The 20,256-nt window shown below is 32.1% G+C and overlaps 1 protein-coding gene across 1 annotated transcript in view; it reads left to right on the top strand.

Moving 5' to 3' along the window:
- Positions 1-18,809, top strand: part of LOC130896459 (G-protein coupled receptor dmsr-1-like) — a 151,708-nt gene extending 132,899 nt beyond the window's left edge. The window contains exons 2-3 of the mRNA XM_057804599.1: positions 12,409-12,596; positions 17,577-18,809. Coding sequence (XP_057660582.1) covers positions 12,409-12,596; positions 17,577-17,585 — 197 coding nt within the window. The 3' untranslated portion in view covers positions 17,586-18,809. The remainder of the gene's footprint in view (positions 1-12,408; positions 12,597-17,576) is intronic.
- Positions 18,810-20,256: the final 1,447 nt, after the last annotated feature.

The raw sequence follows: 20,256 nt of genomic DNA, 5'->3' as shown, positions 1-20,256 counted from the left end.
TCCAATTCAAAATTGACAAAAATATTCTGAGAAATCTTGGTCTTCTATTTCATACGCACCCAGGTGTAGTGTTCTGGAGCTCCTTAGTGTTTCACACTACGAGAAAATGTGGATAGAGATTTCGTCCTCTGTGTAACAAAATCTGCACGCCGCATTATCTGCTAAGTCTAGCGTCTTGTTAGTGTTCAAAGATGGTGATTTAGGTTGATATAATCAGCAGATATACTCTGGTTATAGTTTCCCAAAAGAGTCTTTGATTGTGTCAGACCATGTGGGTTTTCCCAATAATTGGTTTTACCTCTATCCACCTTCTTTTCCACTGCTTTTTCTATTTTTCTGTAGCTGATACCACAGTTATTTTTTTAGTCAGGAGGTTTGGGCATTTAATTTGGTATTCTGAAAGAACTTGACTGGCTTCAACACGAAATGGCGGTTGTATTTTGATATTAGTCGAATGAGGAATTTTGTAACGATTGTGCTGTATGTTGGAGTATGTAGCAGTAAATTCTTATCTCCGGAATTGTAATGAATTGTTTGAATACTTGAAACTCTACATTTCTTGCAAATCCATAAAACTTTAAGAGAGTCTAATTTCATTTGGGAGGTATAACTTCCTATTTGTATTTCAAATCGATCCAAATAACTTTTCCACTATACTGTTTGAAGGATTACTTTTCGTATATGGACCTTTAAAAGGTTTTTCTTCAGCTTCTACACCAATTAATATCACTAAAGGATTCAAAGTCACCAGATTTGTCCCTCTCGATGAAAACTATGTCGATTTTTTTCCATCCAATGTGACTGATCATCCTGACTCAGCTGCAGCCGTTGGCAATGTTTTGGGGACTAGTCCTCAGTTGCTTAATAGTGTTCCGTCAACTTCGAAGGACCTTAACCCGACCAAGCTGGACGCAATTAAAATGTCCAGATTGAAGGTCAACATCAAGAACTTTTAAGAGTCCTTTTAATTATTAGGCCATATCAGAAAGCTACCCCCGAAAAAATATTTGGAAGCAGCGAGAAAAGGGAAGATCGCGTATATCGAGCTATACACCAGAAAAACCACTTATCAAAGAAAAAAAGCAAGTAAAAGCAAGTAAGGCTGAAGAATTACCTCACCCAAAAAGCTTAAATGTAATCCTAACAAAATCGCCAACGTGAAGCGAAAAGTTCTGGAAGACTCTTCATCATAAACTTAGACATAACAAGATTTTTCTCTACAATATTCTAATGAGTCTTACAGCTCTCTACATTTTTCTGAACCAGATGTGGGGATATCAAACGAGACTGCTGGAACATCATCAGTGGTTACTGCTATAAAATCCCATCCTCCTCCAGGATACTCAGTTGGCAAATATGTTATTGTATTTCACGAGAATCCTTCAATTACTGGAAATGGCTAGAGCGAATCGACTCGATGTTTTATTTGAGGGACGGTATTCTGCCAAATATTTCTCTCCTTTAGAAAACTCATTCGAAACGAGACATTTACTAAGTAAAGATGTATAATTATGACGAAAATAATTAAGAAAACAGTGGTTTTTAGTTTTATCATTACATTTTCATTTAAATACTATTTTTTAAAATTTACGAGAATAAAGAGAACGAATCTTTTGAATTGTTAAGCATTACATTTTCATTTACTCATTATATTTTGCAATTCAATATATTTTCAGGTGATCAGAAGTTATTTTATTGCATGTCATGCATCAAAAGTGTGATATAAATATAATAAAATATATGTCCTAGGTACATCTTGTCTGTGTCTCAGTTACACAGTTACCCCTTACCTAGGTCAAAGTCTAATTTCACATATAATACATCTAACAAGACATATCATCCATAAAAAAGCAGTAAGTGGTGGAAAACCTCACAACTAAACAGAAGAACTTCAAGCACTGTTAATAATGATGGAAACAACTGTTACTACTGAGGTTCGGTAATTGAAAAATTAGTTTTATTACTTCTCTAACACACCTCGTATGTTAATCGATTACATCAGTCGAGCAGCAAGACTTAGCATGATATGAATAATCGTTCAAAATAATCCGTTATACAAAGAAATTTGAGCGTTCGTATCCCAGAACGCTCAACGCCAACGATTCTCAATCACCATTTCTTTCATTCTAGCGATCTATCATGACATTCTACCGCTTTTATATAAAATTTATAAGTTTTTTCTATTTATTTCTGCTACATTTTGTACTTAGAGCGTTAGCACAAAAAATTCTATTTGAAATACAGACAAAATCTGTATCCAATTGTGAAAACAGTAAAATACACTTTGGTCGAAATGACAAATGGACTACTTTTGATAAACTAGATAACAAATAGCTCTCGACTTTCCTACTTCGCGAAAGTTGGGAGTTGTTCTAGCTAATAAACTATCAAGAATAATTTCGAGAATTCCATAAGGCGGACATTTTGAATAATCGGTGCTTTTCTGACCGATCCATTTGCCACAATCTAATCACCAACATGTGGTTCAGTTTAATTTGTTTCCTTTGAAAGTTTCTCTTTGCATAGGTTCCAGGTCTGTTCCTCAATTTATTATTCGGAGTATTTCGAGTCTACAAATTAGCGAGTAATCATAGCTATGAGTCTTGGGTATAATTTTTTTAACTACGAGAGTACGGGTGGTGTCAAAATGAGTAATAGCCAATATTCGCGAATAGAATACAATAGCTTACAACTCAGAAAAAATATAATTAATTGCTGTTAACATTGGAAGTGGAAGAAGATTTATTCTTTTATATTCTCAAATAACAATGAAATTTATCTATAAGAATAAATACAGAGTATTTCAAAAAAGAAGGTGATTCCATCTCTAGGATAGATAGAAATCTGTGAAATATTTGGGGTTTACTCGTTAAAAAATTTTCGTAACGCCGTCCATATTCAAGATAGAGGGCGTTAGAGAAAAAAAATACACAAATTTTTTTACGAATATGTTTTGAAAGCTGATACATCCAACGAATTTGTGTTTGGCTCTCATAGAGTGCGATAGTTACACGGTTGGTGTAACTAGCGCCATAAACCAATTCTTCCACACTAACCATCTCAAGTTTTTCATACAAAACTAATATAAAAAAACAAATACAAAATTCAGTAAATATTGAACACAGAGCACAATAATTTTTCCACTTCACTGTTGCTCAAAAAGAAGTCGCATTGCAGGATAGCAGATAATTGAGAATATCCAAATATTTACTAAAAATGGACACTTGATATGAAAAGAAACGTTTATACGTTTCTCTATGAAGTCTATATATAATTATTACATTTCTATGTTTCAAATTTGAGTTATGGATGTCTGTAACGAGTCGAGTCGAAACGCGAGTGTAATTGTGTACTAAACAATGTGCTCAGTACTAATTATTCTCACAATTTTGTAACTATAGTTTTCTGAGTAAACATATTTAAATACCAAACCATCAAAATAATTCAAAACTCGGAAAACTCACTCCTATTTTACATAATCTTGTTATTATAATTCAGCGCAGATGTTACGTCTTCTAATAGAGATCATTTTCAAGAATAAGATCCGATTCGAATTTCGTAGGGTGTGAAATCAGTTGTTAACTTCGAAAATTGAATAAAACCCGATTGGGTTTTAGAAATTCATGACTTGTTCAATCTGATTATCAAGTTAATTTAATCCATCTTCTTTTAAATATCTACGCTATGCCGATGAATATCTTACATTCGGCATCGATTATGTCATGGTCTATCACAAGTAATGTCGTTTTCTAATGCTCAATTTGTTTATTAAATAATAATTAAAGAAGATGGCGTCAATACTAGAAATACAATCAGTAGCATCCGATGGTTATAACTCAACGTCTAGGAAGCTCTTTGAGGCATTGGTAAAACCATTCTTTGGACCTAGGGGCTGTATTTTCAACATGTCCTCTGGATTTAAATTTCTCACACAAGAATTTCGTCTTGTATTTAAATAAATAGTGATTTGATAGTGCAAGGTCCGGGCCAAATGCTGGCCGAGGTAGCAGTTCCGAGTTCCTTGATCTTATTCCGCGTAATTTTAACAGTAGATAGTTTAGCATTCTTATTATAAGAGAATCTGCTTTTGGCTAACTAGATTTGGTTATTTTCCTTTGCATAACTATAGATTTTCCATTTTTAGATTCCTAAGGTAAATCCGTTTTTCATCTCCGAGTAACAACACGTTGGAATACGAAATTGTTTACACACCTCTACTCGACGTTTTGCTTGGATATTGGTTAATTATTCGAGTTGTACAATGTTTATAAATAATAGTATAATAAGAAAAAAATCAAAGATATTTCTTTCTTAATCTATCAACTAGTCTGAAAAGGCCATTGCTGTGCTTTCTGGACACTGAATGGGGAATCACCATCTGAAAAACATCGGAGAAAATTCCAGCAGCTCTTGTCGTGTCTCTATGAAACCAAAGGAAATCACTGAATATATCCTTTGTAACTGCGAGGCAATCGATGGACAAAGACTATGGTACTTGCATCCAAGCTTCTTAAAATCAGAAGAGGTAACTCGCGTAGCCCACAGGCAGGTAGCTGACTTTGTATAGTTGTTGAAAAAGATTCCGAGATACAAAATAAATCAATAGTTCAAAAAGTTGGCTTGATACATTCATCGCCTTTACGCAGCTCATCTAATCTAATCTACCTGATAATTCTACATGGCGATGTATGGTTTATTAAACAGGTCCACATAAGTCCAATAATTGGCGAGTGCTGGTACTAATTTGAACAACCTGAACGCGAAGTTTCAAATTTTCACTATTAAAATAATTAAATCAACGCTGTGCGGTTTAATCATTAACTGTTTCTTGCCTTTCAATTTCACATATACTGGTTACTGTCAAACTGTTATAAGCTTTGGTTTCCAATAATGTTTTGAATATTGGAAGCAAGTGAAGTAACTGTACTCTTTATAGAACTAGATACTCTTCTTAACAAACTACAAATGGTTTAAATTGAGGCGTAGGAATTTCACATACAAAAACCAACAACTATAATATATTTACAAAATGAGACCTCTAACTACAAAAAGTCGAAGAACACGGCGCTGTTTATCAACGAGGAAGTTCAATGGATCGATAAACTCAAACAGTTCCAAAATTCGATAGCCGTTAAAAATTTTTCCAACTGAACAGGAAGAATCGTCGGCTTTGATCGTTTTGAGAGGATTGTCTGTGATTAAAAATTTTTTTATCGGAAAAACAAAGTAAGATGTGGCACACATAGATAAAAAATGTCGAATAAGCATCAAAGATAAAGACGAATATCGTGCTAAAATATTTTGTTCCACCAGACCACCAAACATTGCAGTTAACTGGATGCTTCATAGTTACAATAAATTGTATAACACGGTTATTGTATCTGTAAATGTCTCAGCTTAAAACGTAGTTTTTGTTTTTTCAACCTCCTACTAACTTGATATTGTGACTGACCAGCTGAAACGATACTACCAAGAATGGAAACGGATCATAGAGTGTATATTTTTCCACGGGGACTACTTAGAAAATAATGATGAATGAAAAATTGGAATGAACACTTTATATTTTCTACTTTTACGCACAATCAGTGATTAAGGAAAAACTTTTTAGTTGACATACTAGATTTATCTTGTTACTTGTACAATATATTACTTTTTTCACATATTGATCGGCTTAGAACTTTTACACTTTATGTTACTCCAGTAAAAAGGGAACGCTTGTAAGTTTAAAAGGATTTTTAAGTAAAAGATACTCAAATGTCCCATTTTATTTCTAACGAGAAAACAATTTCCAGGCAAATAAACAGAATTTTGGCGATATACTTACTACTTTTGTACACATGAGCTCTTCTATACAAAATACATTAAATTGTTTGCTTTCCTCATATTCAATAGCTGCAGTTTTATCAAAATAATATATCATATTTCCCGTTATTTAACAAGAAAATTCGAATGGAATATGATAGAATTCAACCCAATGCATATCGATAACTTTTTAGTGGTAATAAAACATTATTAAAAGAAGAGATGACAACATGAGAACGCTTTATACACTTAAAATTAAAGTTGAAAATATAAAACGTCAATTTTATCAATATTTGCTACAAAATTAGTATGTTCTAGATATGCTTTTCAGTATTATCTCATTTGAATTTAAATGCTTCCAATTTCATATTTTTATATTTGAATTCATTATGTCTTATTCATACTTAAATGATAATCACCACTCCATCGGTAGGTTTTTCCAAAAATATTCGAAATTCATACATTTTCAAATACAATACCTCAGATCCAGAATATACACCATTATGTTATCTCAGTTCTTACATAATAAATAGATAGAAACAGACAATTAAAAAGTCAAATAAAGTCAAATCAAGTGAATTAATGAGGTATAAGAAATAATATAACAACCATTCATAAAGCAAAAACTGCATTGAAAGAAAATAATAATTCGGAAAAAATGATAAATAACATATTCAAAAAAAGCATAAACAGATACTACAATCAATTTAAAAACAAAACAGAAACGAAACATCAAAACAAAATATTTTTCCTTACCATATGTATAAGGACTTTTTCCACAATTATCGAATTATTTCAATAAATATTATATTAGTATGAGTCATAAGGGCATAATATATTATCCTAATATTTCACTAAATTAAAATCTAAAACACCAAAAAGAAAAGAATTAATAATATATATCAAGTGCCTTGTACTAATTGTGACGCTGTCTACATAGGGCAGACATCTCAGTATTTAGAAAATAGACTAAAATGTCATCAATACGATAAAAAAACTGAATTAACGAACCATGAATTATCAAAAAAACATAAATTCAATTATAAAGATTGAAAAATTCTTGGAACGGAATCTGATACACGAAAAAGAGAATTTTTGGAAACGATTCACATTCATAATAGCGAAAAAGTTATAAATGATAAAAAGATCTAAATAATTGAAGTAAAATTTATAAATCTATTTTGTAAATTCTAATACAACTACAAATAATTTAATTGATTAAGTACTGCTACATATTTGAGATGTGAGGACTGAGGAAAAATTAATATTTCCCATTAGAACAAGTTTTTATTTTGATTTTATTCTTATTTTGTTTTTCACGATGTAGGTGATCTATTGATTAATATACATACACGAATTGTCAGTGTCAATATTATATTTTGATAAATACTGAAGTTAACTCAAAACGTCAATTTTTTATCAATCTTTCAAAAATTATAAAAAAAAACTTTAGAATAGGAAATACCTAAAACCAAGAACATTTAGAAGCATTAATTTAAATTGAAGACCATTAAAACAAAAGTTATGGACGTCAAGAAATCTAAATTGAAAATTTGCATGCGACAAAATTAGAATAAAGAACGATAATAGAATAGAGTAATTAAAAATTGAAGACACTGTATATACAAAAGAAGCAGAGGAAAACTTCAAATAACCTGGGAAGAAAAATGAAGGACCAATATGGATGAATACGGTATTGGAGGACACTTATAACCATATAATGCAGTCGATCTGCATTTAAATCGGTTAATAAGTAAAGAAGTTGCATCAATTCGGATCGTCAGCTCTGACTATAGCATGCAAATCGTATCTTAGTGCTTGATTAGAAGACCAGTCACCAATATTTTACGTCTGTTGAAATAGATCATTCACCAGTTCTTGTGAGACTTTCTTCTAGCCAGCACGAGCCCAGAGGACACAATTCCACCAAAGCAAATAAATCGAAAGATCTATTGAATTGAATTGAAAGACGATAGCTGCTACAGTCAAGCCATTCATCTTGGTGCCATCTGTATATTCAAGGGCTCCATTTTTCAGTATTGTGGGCTTGAAATCCCTCTTCCACTGTTCTCTGCCAGCACAATCAATTTTCAAGACCAATAGTCATTCGGTCACTGCCCATCAACACGTTCAAAGGTAGATGATCCAGTAAGACCCTTATTGGATGTGATATCAAGACAGGCGAGGCCATAAATTCTATTCAGTTGCACTCCGGTTTTATTTTGTATTCACTAGAGCATCACACTATGTCAGAAAAGACTTAAGTATATATGCAGTGAAGGATCTTAGGTGAAAGCCCTTCTGCATGCCCATAGCGCACAGGTAACCCTCTTTATTTTGGTATATTGAATCTAGCTTTCATATTTTTATTTTTAAGACACGAAATATTGAATAAAATTTGAAGTTAGGGAATTGTTTATTTTACTTGCAAGGGCAAGAGACTTGACTAATGTGAAGCGACATGCAATATTTTGTATTGCATGCAAGCAATTCCTTGCATATTTTTTTGCATCATTTCAAGCCGTTTCTACGAGAATTAAAGCTGAGAAAAACAGTAACCATTTGAAATAATCAAATGTCTTTTTTTAACGTTATAACATGCACTATAAATGAAATATGCGTTAAAAGGCACGCTTTACACAATAAAACTCAATTTAAAAAGAAATTTCCTTTATGAATTATGTTCATTTTATAAAAAATCCTGTGCATTGAGTACATTTTTTACTCTAACGTTACGAGAAAACACGTCACGTCAGAAATTTACCGTCATCAACATGATATGAATACACGCTTTCTTAGGAAATTGCCGCATATAAAAAACTTGGGAGTTCTAGGGTGAAATAGATCTTTATAGCCGAATTACATGCGTTTATGAACAAGTAGTGATATATTTTCTCATGTACAAATACAGAGTATTCCGGGACTTGATGAAAAAATTCTGGAGTGAGTAGGTGGCGTGAATATTTTTATAACAAAAATTTCTCTTATACGACCCCTCGTTTCTGAGTTATAGGGCTTTAAAGCTGCGAAATCAGAAATTATATTTTCGAATTTTTATTGGATGATTACAAAAGCTCCGTAATATTTGAAGGGACAACCTGTACAATCTAAAGGTAGCAAAAACTAATTGTTCAATTGATTTTTCATTAAAAAGGAACTTTTCCTTCAACTCGATAACATTCATGGTTTAGGAGGTATGTAGATTTTTAGATCGTTGTACGCCATAAAAAGACATACTGAAAAAAATTATCAAAAATTGTAATTATTCATCGAACATCATGTTACTTACGTAAAAAAAGAATTGAAATAGAGGAAAATTTAGTTGGTTAGCGTTTAACTTTATGTGAATTCTATCGATAATTTCGTTCTTTGTGTTTACCGGTATTACATATGGTTTTTAGATAAACAACGAGTTGATAATACATTTTTCTAAAAATCACTGTTTACTAATGAAGCTGATTCAACACGAGACGGTTTTATTGATTTTCATAATTTACATTTATGAGCAGATGAGAATCCTCACGATACGATTCAAACAAATAATCAACATCGATTTTGTCTTAATGTGTAGGCAGTAGTCATTTTGGAGAAATTCTAAGTATCGCCAACCATTCAAGTTATTATCAAAAAAATATACCCCCTATTCCTGTCCACACATTAATTTCAAATCGATGTTGATTTTTTGTTTGAATTGTAGCTCGCAGTACTTTTCCAACAAATGTATTTTCAACTTGTTGTTTGTCTAGAAACCAACGAGCGTAGGCCCGTCTTGCTGGATAATTCTTTTATGGCATGCACTTTATGGGAATAAAAGGGGTGAGGAATGCTCCTTGACAATCCCATGAATAGTTGTCGTTAATGCCTTAAATTATTGCGTATGCTACTTGTAGGGTAATCAACTGCTTCTAATGCATTTTGCACTAAAGCTGGTGTTCGTATAGTTCGTTGACCTTTGCCACTTTTTTGGTAATACACTTGCTAAAATATCATTTTATAACAAATAATGGAGACTAATCCACTTGATTTATGTAGAAAAACCTGTTTTCCATAAGCTGCGATCAACTCTAACCAAAGTTCTTCAGTCTGGTATAATTCTGCCCGGAAAGCGTTCGGTTAACAACCTTCTGGTTTCTGACAAGTTACCAGAAGCTAAACCATACATCAAATGCATGTGGGCATATTCACTGAAGGTAAATTCTACTACATAGAAACTTTAAATTCTATATGATAATTATTGATGACAGGTTTTAAACGATTGTTAGCAAACTGACATTAACAAATTGAGTCGATTTGCAAAGTAGAGTCGTATATTTGGGGTCTAAAATTGTTATAGATAGTTTCAAGTGTTCAAGCAGGCGAAGCTGAGAGGAAGACGTATGAATGTTTGCTTACCCAAAAGTTTGTACACTCGAGTAGAATTATAAAGAGTAAAAGTATATATTTTCCAAAAGGCTCTTTTTTTGTTTGGGTTTGGTTTCAATAAGACGATTTTCTTGATCGCAAAAGCATGGAAAGTTTCCTAGAAATACTTTCCTATATATAATTACTCCTTTTTACGATCTAGTGGCCTCCCTGATCACCATACAAAAGGTATCTTCCTTTAAAAATAATCAAATCAAAATGATTACAGCCACGGTTTCGAATTATCCATATATTATAATGAGAAATAAAAGCATAATGATATGTGGTAGAATTACAATTATAATAGACTCGGCTATTATCTAGATTGGGGGATTATGTGGGCCCTTATGTTATGAATTTTTCGACATTTACTTTGCTTATACTTATTGTTGAGCAAGTGAGAAAAATCACATATTTCTGAGGAGCGCAAGAGTTTATTGCAGATCGTTTTCGTTTTCGTTTTCTACGGACGCTTGTTATTAAGGATTCAAAACGAGGTTTTGTTCAGAGGATTGCTCTCCAAATAAATGAAACATCTTGATTGTTCGACTTATTTTACTGAATTGAATTAAAACTGAAAGTTCGTTGTACATTATACCACATCGAACATATGGATCGGCAATTTGCATTTAATTAATTAAAAAAAATTGAATGTTCAGAGTTTCATAACATGAAATATTTATAAAACTAACTTACTTTTCTGTAATTAGGTTATTAGTAGAGATCAAAAATGAAATTGATGGGGAAAAGTACTGAGTTTCCACAGCATTGTTGTTTTCTATGTTGCTGGAGGCTGAATCAAGTTTACTAAATTTTTTGATATTTTCATTTGTTAACCGAGTTATTGACAGTGCTAGATTTTCTACCCCAATGGCGTTTAAGAGTTGAAAAATTCATAGCAATAATCGAAACAGTGGCAGATCAGCTACGGGAACAATGGCATCTATATCTTTTGTCATCGTGGTATATTCGGTTGGCGATAGAGCAATTTCGGTTTTGTAGTTTCGGTTTATCTTAACAAAGAATAGTTTTTAATCAATTATACATTGTCAAAAAAAACTGATCAAACTCAACCAAGTGCGATGGAAGATTATCGTCATTTGTGAAAGTTTGACCATTCAAAGAATTCTGCAAATTTCGAAATAAATGGTAATTAGATGGGGCCAGATCACGGCTGTATGGGTGATGTGGTATCACTTCCTAGACAAGCTCCAATGCAGTTTCATTAATTGTTGACAGTAAACATCAGAATAGATCGTTTGGTTCCTTGGAAAAAGCTCAAAAGCTACAACACCTTTGTAATCCCATCAAACTGACAGCATGAGCTTATTTGTTGTTTTTCAACTTTCGATATGGTTTTTGCTGGTTCATCGTGTTTGCTCCATGTTCGTTACTTACGTTACTTATGATGTTACTCTACAGGATCCATCACCAGTGATGATTATTTTCAAGAAAGGGTCGGCTTCATGTTGTTAAAGGTGCATATCGCAAATGTTGATTTTTGTATGAAATGAATTTCTTCCAATTCATGAGGTACCCAAATATCAAGCTTCTTAACATTTTGAGTGTGTTTTAATTGTTGTATGCGATAACCTCTCCGCAATATCTCGAACACTTATAGAGGATCCTCTTCAATTATGACTTTGATTTGGTCATCATCAACTTCAGTAGGCCGCCCAGAACGTTGCTCATCTTTGAGGGAAAAATCTGAAGAACGTATTTTTTATACCAATTCTGATACGTACGCTCTGTCAAGCAATCAGCACCATCAACTTTACATATTTCTTTGTGAGGTTTTTTTTTCTTTACGGAATATAGCTTCAATAAAAATCACGCATAGAACAGGATCCCATCGCTTGATCCTGCAGGTAGCTGTTTTTTTTATGAAATTAGTTTTATAGGGATCTTAATGGTGTATGGAATGGATTAAGAATAGGTTGCCTTGTAAAAATGAAGTACATTTGAAGTACAGATTTTCTATATTGTTAAGATGAACTCACTTGAGTATTTACAAATAAAAATATGCTTCAAAAGTTAAATCAAGTTATAATTTGCTGGATAGCGAAAGTTTAGCCTTGTTGATTTCAACCCATATCCTCAAGCTATTCTCTCATTGGAAATTCCTTCCTTTTCAAATATCTATACGCAATGACCCTGTTCTCAATTTCAAATATTCGATGTTTAATGTAACATAATTTGTTTCAGGTGATTTGTTGGATATTTTGGCATTGACGAATTCCGGTATAAACTTCATCCTCTATTGTACAATGTCGAGGCAGTTCCGGCAGACTTTCTACGAATTTTTCAAATTAAAATACCTGATGAAATTCAATCCACTACCCGAACATCACGGACATGAAAAAACCGGGGAGAAAGTTACACAAATAACTGCGGTATAGCATTTAAGGCTTGTTTCAATGATTTTATTTCAATAGTAATTTAAGCATTTCGCGACTTTGGAAAACTTTAGATATATTTGCTACAGTTTTTTTTTCTACATATTTGAATTGTAGTAGTTTTGTAATTATAAAACGAAAAATAAGCCTTTGTAGAATTTGAAAGGAAATGTTACATTAACTTCTCTAGATGTGATTTTCCGAAATTTTTCATATTTCCGTATATCCAGAGAAACTAACTATTCATCAAACAATTGACATAAACTATCAACTCGAAATAATCAAATATACGAGGGGTGATGTAGAAATACGGCGATTAACATTTAAAGGCAGTTGTATCTTCTACTTTTCAGTCTACCAATAAACCATCACCCAATAAGTTGTGTGACTAACTGAAAAAATTTTTTTATCAAAAAATTGATTTAATTCGTCAATTTAATCTCCTTTAAAAAGAATACAATCATTCCAATGCTTCTCTAATTTCTCCGTGCTTGTAGAAAAATTTATCTCCAGTCCAGTCTTCAGTTTCAGCTATTGCTCCTTTATTTGAGCTAAATTTCTTACTAGAAAGTATTTTTTGAGGTCAGAGAATAGCCAGTAGTCACTGGGGGCCAGATCTGGACTATACGGTGGTTTAGCAAGCAAATCGAAATGTAATTCGTTTAATTTAAATATCGTTGCAATCGACTTGTGAACTAGTGCACTGTCTTAGTGAAACAGTGTTTTTTTCTTGGACATATGAGGCCGTTTTTCCTTCATTTTTGCATTCAAACGATCCAACAAAACTATGTAGAATTCACTATTGATTGTCTTTCTCTTGTGGAGGTAATTGATGAACAATATTCAATGCGCATCCCAAAATACTGAAGCTATAACCTTCCCAGCTAACTGTTTTGCCTTGGATCCATGGATCCAATGGATCCATGTTTCATCCATTGTCACATATTGTCGCAAAAAATCTGATTTATAGATGTAAACATGGCAAAACACTGCTCCGAATCAACACGTTGTTGTGTTTGATCGACTGTGAGTGACTGCGAAACCCATATAGATAAAAGCTTTATTATGGTCAAATGTTCATGCATAATTTTGAAGACACTGCCTTCTGGTATCTTTACAGTCTCAGCTATTTCACGCAATTTCAATTTACGATTAGATATTGCCAGTTTGTGGATTTTTTGATGTTTTATGGAGTAACCACCTAAAAGGGACAACCAGAACGTTTCTGTACAATTATATTTGAATTTGGCAAAACAATAACAAATGGATCTTATTGATGGAGTAGATTCTGGTTAACACTTTTGAAGCCTTCACCGAGCTTGTACAGTATTTTTTTTTCGTCAAGAAGAAATGATAAATTAAGACAAAATTGTTTTGAATTCATTATTTTGAAAATATCAAAAGTAGCTTCACTTCTGAAAGTTGGTACTTCATACACGTCATATGGATTTGACAATGGCAGTACCATTTATGTATCAGTTACACGACTTTTTGAGTGATGTATTATTTGTAAAAAGTGGAAAGCTTCATATTAAGCCTCCAAACAACTAATTTTTGTAAAAAATTCCTTTTTCACGTAAAAATTCACCTTTAATGAGGTCGTATTTCCAATGTTTATCGTGGAAGGTGGATCTTGAAAAAAGTATTTAGATAAAATTCAATTCAAAGCTGAAAAAAATTACTAAAGAAGCTCAAGAAATGTTAAAATTTATTTATGGTGATGTTGGTTCAAAAATAGTTTGAGCGACTTGAAAGTAAGCTAAGCTTAAGAAATAATTGGTCCGACCCTAGAAATAAATGGAATAAATAAACAATCTTGTTCCTACATACAATCAATTAACTATTCGGGAGCCTAATGAATGAGCATTTGTAAAGATGATTTGCAAATTGTATGGAATTGAAAGATCGTCTTTCAAGAGATCAAGATTTTACTACCAAAACCGTGATCATTTGTTTTTTCCATAGTGGAATCAGAATTAATTCTGAGGGGAGTAATTGTAAAGTCCAAACTATAGCTGGTACTGAAATATTTGCTAAAATAAGCGCCAGGAGAAGGACTTGACCAAATGATTTTTTATATTTCATTACAACAAGTTGTGCTTTTCATTCGCGAGTTTTTGTATCATACAAGTATTTCTTTCTAAGCATAATCAATCCACTGACGCATTTCCTTTCTAAAAATACAAAATGCACTATTTCTGCTAGAAGAAGGTGATTATAGCGCATGTAACAGTTTTTATGAAGGCATGAATCTCATCTAATGATCCTTTGTCACCTTGTTTTGGGCGTACTTTTTTATCATTCTTTGTTTATAAGCAATTCGTTCATACACTATCCCATATACTTAGATATGGATAAAAATATTCGACGAAGATATGATGAGTTTTAAGTTATATCCATAGTACAGAGAAAAAAAATCTCCAATATTTTCGAATAAATAGAAAATGTCTCCTCACTAATTCACATAAGAGAATTTCAACTGGTTTACAAAGCTTTTATTGCCGTTCTCTGCTATAAAAAGTTCCATATCGGGTAATCGTGCAGACCCTAATCAAAGATGTAGAGCTAAGACCTCAATATATTTTCTACTCTTTTACGAGAATTTAATGATGGAAACTATCGATTGCGGTTTCTTTTTTTTATTGATAGTTTCGTACAAGTTATATTTGAAATAAAAGAAGGACGACTGTAATTATGTGAAATTATGACTAATGAAATTAATACTGATCCAAACTTTCCAATCAATATTTATTCGTTGATCGATTTTTTATTCTTTATGTATCAGTCCTGATAGGTTTATTGAGCTAATGAAGATCCTAGAGTTTTCCAATGAGCACATAGATCTTAGATGGGACCAGGAAAGAATGAGTATAATATTATAGGACATTATGCAGCAAAAAACTTTAACGAAGAAACATTTACACTTAATAAACAATACCATTGATGATGCTCTCATATATATGACAAAAATGATTCTCAGAAGAACATAGAACATATCTGTTTCCAATATGACTACCTTTTTATGGGGTCCTATCTATAGAGTGCTTCAAAAAAACTGAAAAACGTTTGAAGTTCACTTGGTAAAAAATTATATTATATAATACACATTTTTAACGATTTTAGCGTAACTATTGGAGACATTGTATCGAAATTTTATACGAATATGTTTTGTAAACTGATACATCAAATGAACTTGTATTTATGTCTGACTATCATAGAAGACGTTAGTTACAAGGCTCGTACCAAGTAGTATTGATCATAACTTTCTCAATATTATATTTTTTAGCAAAATTTATCTTGAAGAAAAAGTTTATGCTACTGAGGTAAATTTACCTCAAGAATTTGAAAACAGAATTCAACGTCACTTTAATGACTTCATAGCTGACTCCCAACCGTTCAGAAGATTAATGGATCCTATAGAAAAAAACAGGACAGATTTGTGTATTCGTGATAACGGAGGACATTTTGAATACCTTTATCATAACTTCATATCAGCATCGGTTATTATTTCAAAGAAAATTTTCAAAACAAATTATTCCGAGAAGAGTACACACCATCGACTTTTTTTAAGAATACCTTTTTGGTGTATAATTAAATAACGCTCAACTTCACTTAAAATTTCGCATAATAAATCTGATATTGGAAAAGTTATGCTCAATACTACTTGGTATAACCGTGTAACTTACGCCATCTATAAGAGTCGGACATAAAATTAAATTCATTGGATGTATGAGCTCCCAAAGCATTTTCAGCAACTCCAATACAATTTTGTCAGTAGTTCCGGCAAAAACGTAAAAAATGTGTATTATGTTACGAAATTTTTTTACTGAGCAGTCCCCAAATATTTTATGATTTTCTATCTATTCTAGAGACGGCATGTACGTTCTTTGAAAAATTCAAGCTTCAAAAAAAATTACGGAATTATAGAGGCATTGAAAATAGGAAAAAAGGAAATACTTTGAAGCATCACTATACGCATTATTCACATATCACAATGTGATATTTCCCACAAATGATCTTTTGGCATTTTAATCCATAGATTTAATGTCAAAAGTTTTTTGTATGAAGGAGAATTCGATTTTCTTCTCAACTATTTTCTACAATATAATCTACATTTTTTTCCTTACAATATATCTCTTAAAAGTCCGACTCATATTAGCGAAACATTTGCTGTAGTTCACACATTTTGTTATGAAGCTACAAGGGTTCTCAACTTTCCAAAATCAATTCCAATAATTATAAAGATATTTCGTATATTGATGCATCTAAGTTTTTCCTTCAAATAATTGAATAAAATAGTTTGCAATCTTTCGCTAGCATCTACACATGAGAATTATATGCAACCTGCAGGATCTAAGTTTGACAACTAACATCCGTAGTGACTCAATACAATTTCATAACTTCCGATAACTGGTATAAGGCTTTCCGTACACAATCAATGGGCAAACAATTGGGCAAATTACAATACTATTTATCCGCAACCTCTACTACCTTAGGTATAGAGGTCTACCGCCCAATCGAAGAGATACAGTAGTAGTAAACATGGATATTTAATGGCCGTTTTTGTGCCTCTTAAATGTCAGCAAAATATCAGTCAGTTGAGTACATACTTGCAAGTTGCATACAATACTTCAATAAACGCCGTAACCACCATCTAATGATCTCATAAGTTCGAGTTAGAAAGAAAAAAAGAATACCACGAAAGATAATTGTTATCGCTGTTATTTCTATCAATACAACCTGAATATTAGCGATATTTCAGATTATTATTAGCTTAGTTAGTAATATTTAACTCTTAATTTAAATTAATAGTAATATTACATGGAACCAATGTCATTGAGATCGCGACGTAACAGTATTTGTATTGAAATTATTTAAGAAACTTACCATATTCAATGATTTATTAGAAATAACAATCCATAACTTCATAATACTTCATAGCAATCTCAGACTAATATATTTATTGTACATTTTTAGCATGTGTGAAGAATCTTTTAACTCGCAAAGGACTGAAAAGAAGTGAGAATTTACAACCCCAAAAAAGCGGAAAAAACATTCTGTACATCGAAGACGTTCAAAATATTCTAATTTTACATTCAATTAAGTCACATACAGAGATAAAATAGCTATTGAGTCTAGACTCAATGTGAGTATTGTTTGCAAATGATGATAAACCGCATAGGTATTATTTGTATTCGAAACCAATTTCGAAATCTGAGATAATAAGGGTGGAAATAAACCATTAACAAGAAATTTGGAAGTAACTACAACATTTTCTGACCGCATCTTTCTTTATTTTATTCATACTCATATTCGAATATTTTTTCAATCACATTATTTCCATTTTTTTAATCCTAATGCATAGATTGAAGTATTGCCGTCCTTTACCGAATATAATCGGGAATAATAACAACTCCCCATTCTTACAATTTATGTCGCTCTTTCTCCCTTCTTTCTACTTCCACTAATTTGATGGAGGTACCTGGTCATCCTTCCTTTTTATCTAGATAGTACAATACATTCACATCAATTTTCCCCAATTCAGTTTTTTTATGACTTGAAAATTGAAAAAAGCTTCTCCTTCTCAAGATTTCTTCTGGTTATGATCCAGGTGTTTTCAAAATCATGTTTTTCTAGCGTATTTCGTTAGCTCCCGGTCCACAATATTGAAGTGGATCCACAGCTCTTCGAATCGTCTTCTAGTAGTACCATCCATGATCTCTTGAATATTCTATTGATACAATTTCTGCTAGATTGACTGAGTCTTGATTACCAAAAGGCGTTCACTGCTTACCCCAGGCTGATGTTCTACAAGGCTTGAAGATTCTTTCATTGACTCTTGCAGTGTATTCCCACGCTACAGGTGAATCCAGCATGGTAACAAAAAGCATTGCCCTGATAAGGCTTCAATTCGTGTCGTCTTCCAATGAGTCGTCCTACCTTCTAAGTCAAGTAGACGAGATCTTTTCTATGTAGAATTTTCATAAATTTTGTATGAATTATTTTGTGAAATAATGGAAAGAATTCCACTGATATCATTATTTCGAGATAATCGCTCACAATCTGTTTGTAACAATCTTTACGGATTTAGTTATTTTTCACTGTAAGAGACTTACTACTAAGACACCATTTTATGATTAATTTAATTAGGTACAACTGAAATATTTTGTGTACTTCTGTTTTTATGTAAAAATAAAATTTTAAAAAATTTGTATACGTTTTTTCATCTCCTGAACCCCAAATGATTAGTTAGTGTCTTGATATTTTTATTTTTTTAACTTTATATTATATGTATACTGTGAATTATTTTATTGAAAAATTGTTATAAATTATGATCAATTTACGTTGAATCTATGATGCATGGAACTATTTCTGAAGTATCTTTCATAAATAACGATTCAATTATTTTGTTAAATGTCCAACAATGTATTGGTCTTGACCTATAACATATGCCATCAGATATCCACTAGATGTATATGTTTTTAAAAAAATGTTCAACCACTTCTAACAGAAGAAATAGTCAAGACATATGATTTGCAAACAGAAGCTAAAAAATATAATGAAAGTGCTGAACTGAACTCTATTGAGAATTTTTGTTTAAAAACCGAGCAGTAATTTAATACTTATACAAAAAGTTTATTTTATCAGTTATCACTGAAAACCTGAAAAATAATTTCGCATACTAAATACAATTTATCTAAGTCGTCAAACGAAACACAACATAAAACCCGTGACAATTATGACATGCGAGATCAGGTTTTAGTGTAGAGATCATTAAAATCTTACAGCTTGAAATAGATACAGAATAATTTTTTGATTTATCAATTTTTTTATGGCAACGACTTGATATCGAAATACATCCTAGGTATTTACTTACATGTTGCCCAAATTACGCCGCAGGTCGAAGGCAGCCGCGAAGTGAAGTGCCAAACAAAAGTTTGGTAATTTTGATCAAATATAGCTTAAATTCTGCTTCAGGCTAAGCTGAAGAAATTAGTGAAAGTTTTATGAAAATCCGTTCAATAGTTCCAGAGTTTAACGTGTACAAACAGACAGACAGACGGATATTTTTTCCAAAACTTGTATTTTTCTGTTCAGCTACACTTCCTTTATAGCCTACAATCATTTTTTTTTTGAAAAACAAACCAATGGCAGACATGCCGATTCCTCAGTTTTATAATAATATAGATACCATTCAAAATATTATATCGATTGTTATAGTTTTCGATTGCAGTTTACCATTAACTATTGTAGAAGATTCTTAAAAACAAAAAAATATGTCTTCTTTTTCTTCCGTGTATTAGGCGAGTCGCCTACTTTATTTTCGACATCCTTGCCTCCTATTCTGCTTCAAGGTTGTCGCTCCACCTTTTTCTGGGTCGCTACTCCTTCGGCCCAATGTTATTATCCATACGAATTATGGGCTCATTCCATTCTTTCTTTCTCGACGTCATCTATTTTGCACAATCTCTCCCTGTCCAGTAGGGTTACTATAGAATTATATATTTTGATTATAATCATATATTATAATTTGATTGAAGCCACTCATACTTATGCACCAAATATTATCTGGAATAAATATTATTGCATAAACCTGACCTAACAAAATAAATAGAGTTGAATTTATATAAATGTTTACATTTCTAAGCAAATACAA

This window comes from Diorhabda carinulata, chromosome 7, assembly GCF_026250575.1.
Source record: "Diorhabda carinulata isolate Delta chromosome 7, icDioCari1.1, whole genome shotgun sequence".
In the NCBI taxonomy this organism is placed as follows: domain Eukaryota; kingdom Metazoa; phylum Arthropoda; class Insecta; order Coleoptera; family Chrysomelidae; genus Diorhabda; species Diorhabda carinulata.
Note: the sequence above shows the minus strand (reverse complement) of the source record. Positions and strands in the feature narration are given on the sequence as shown.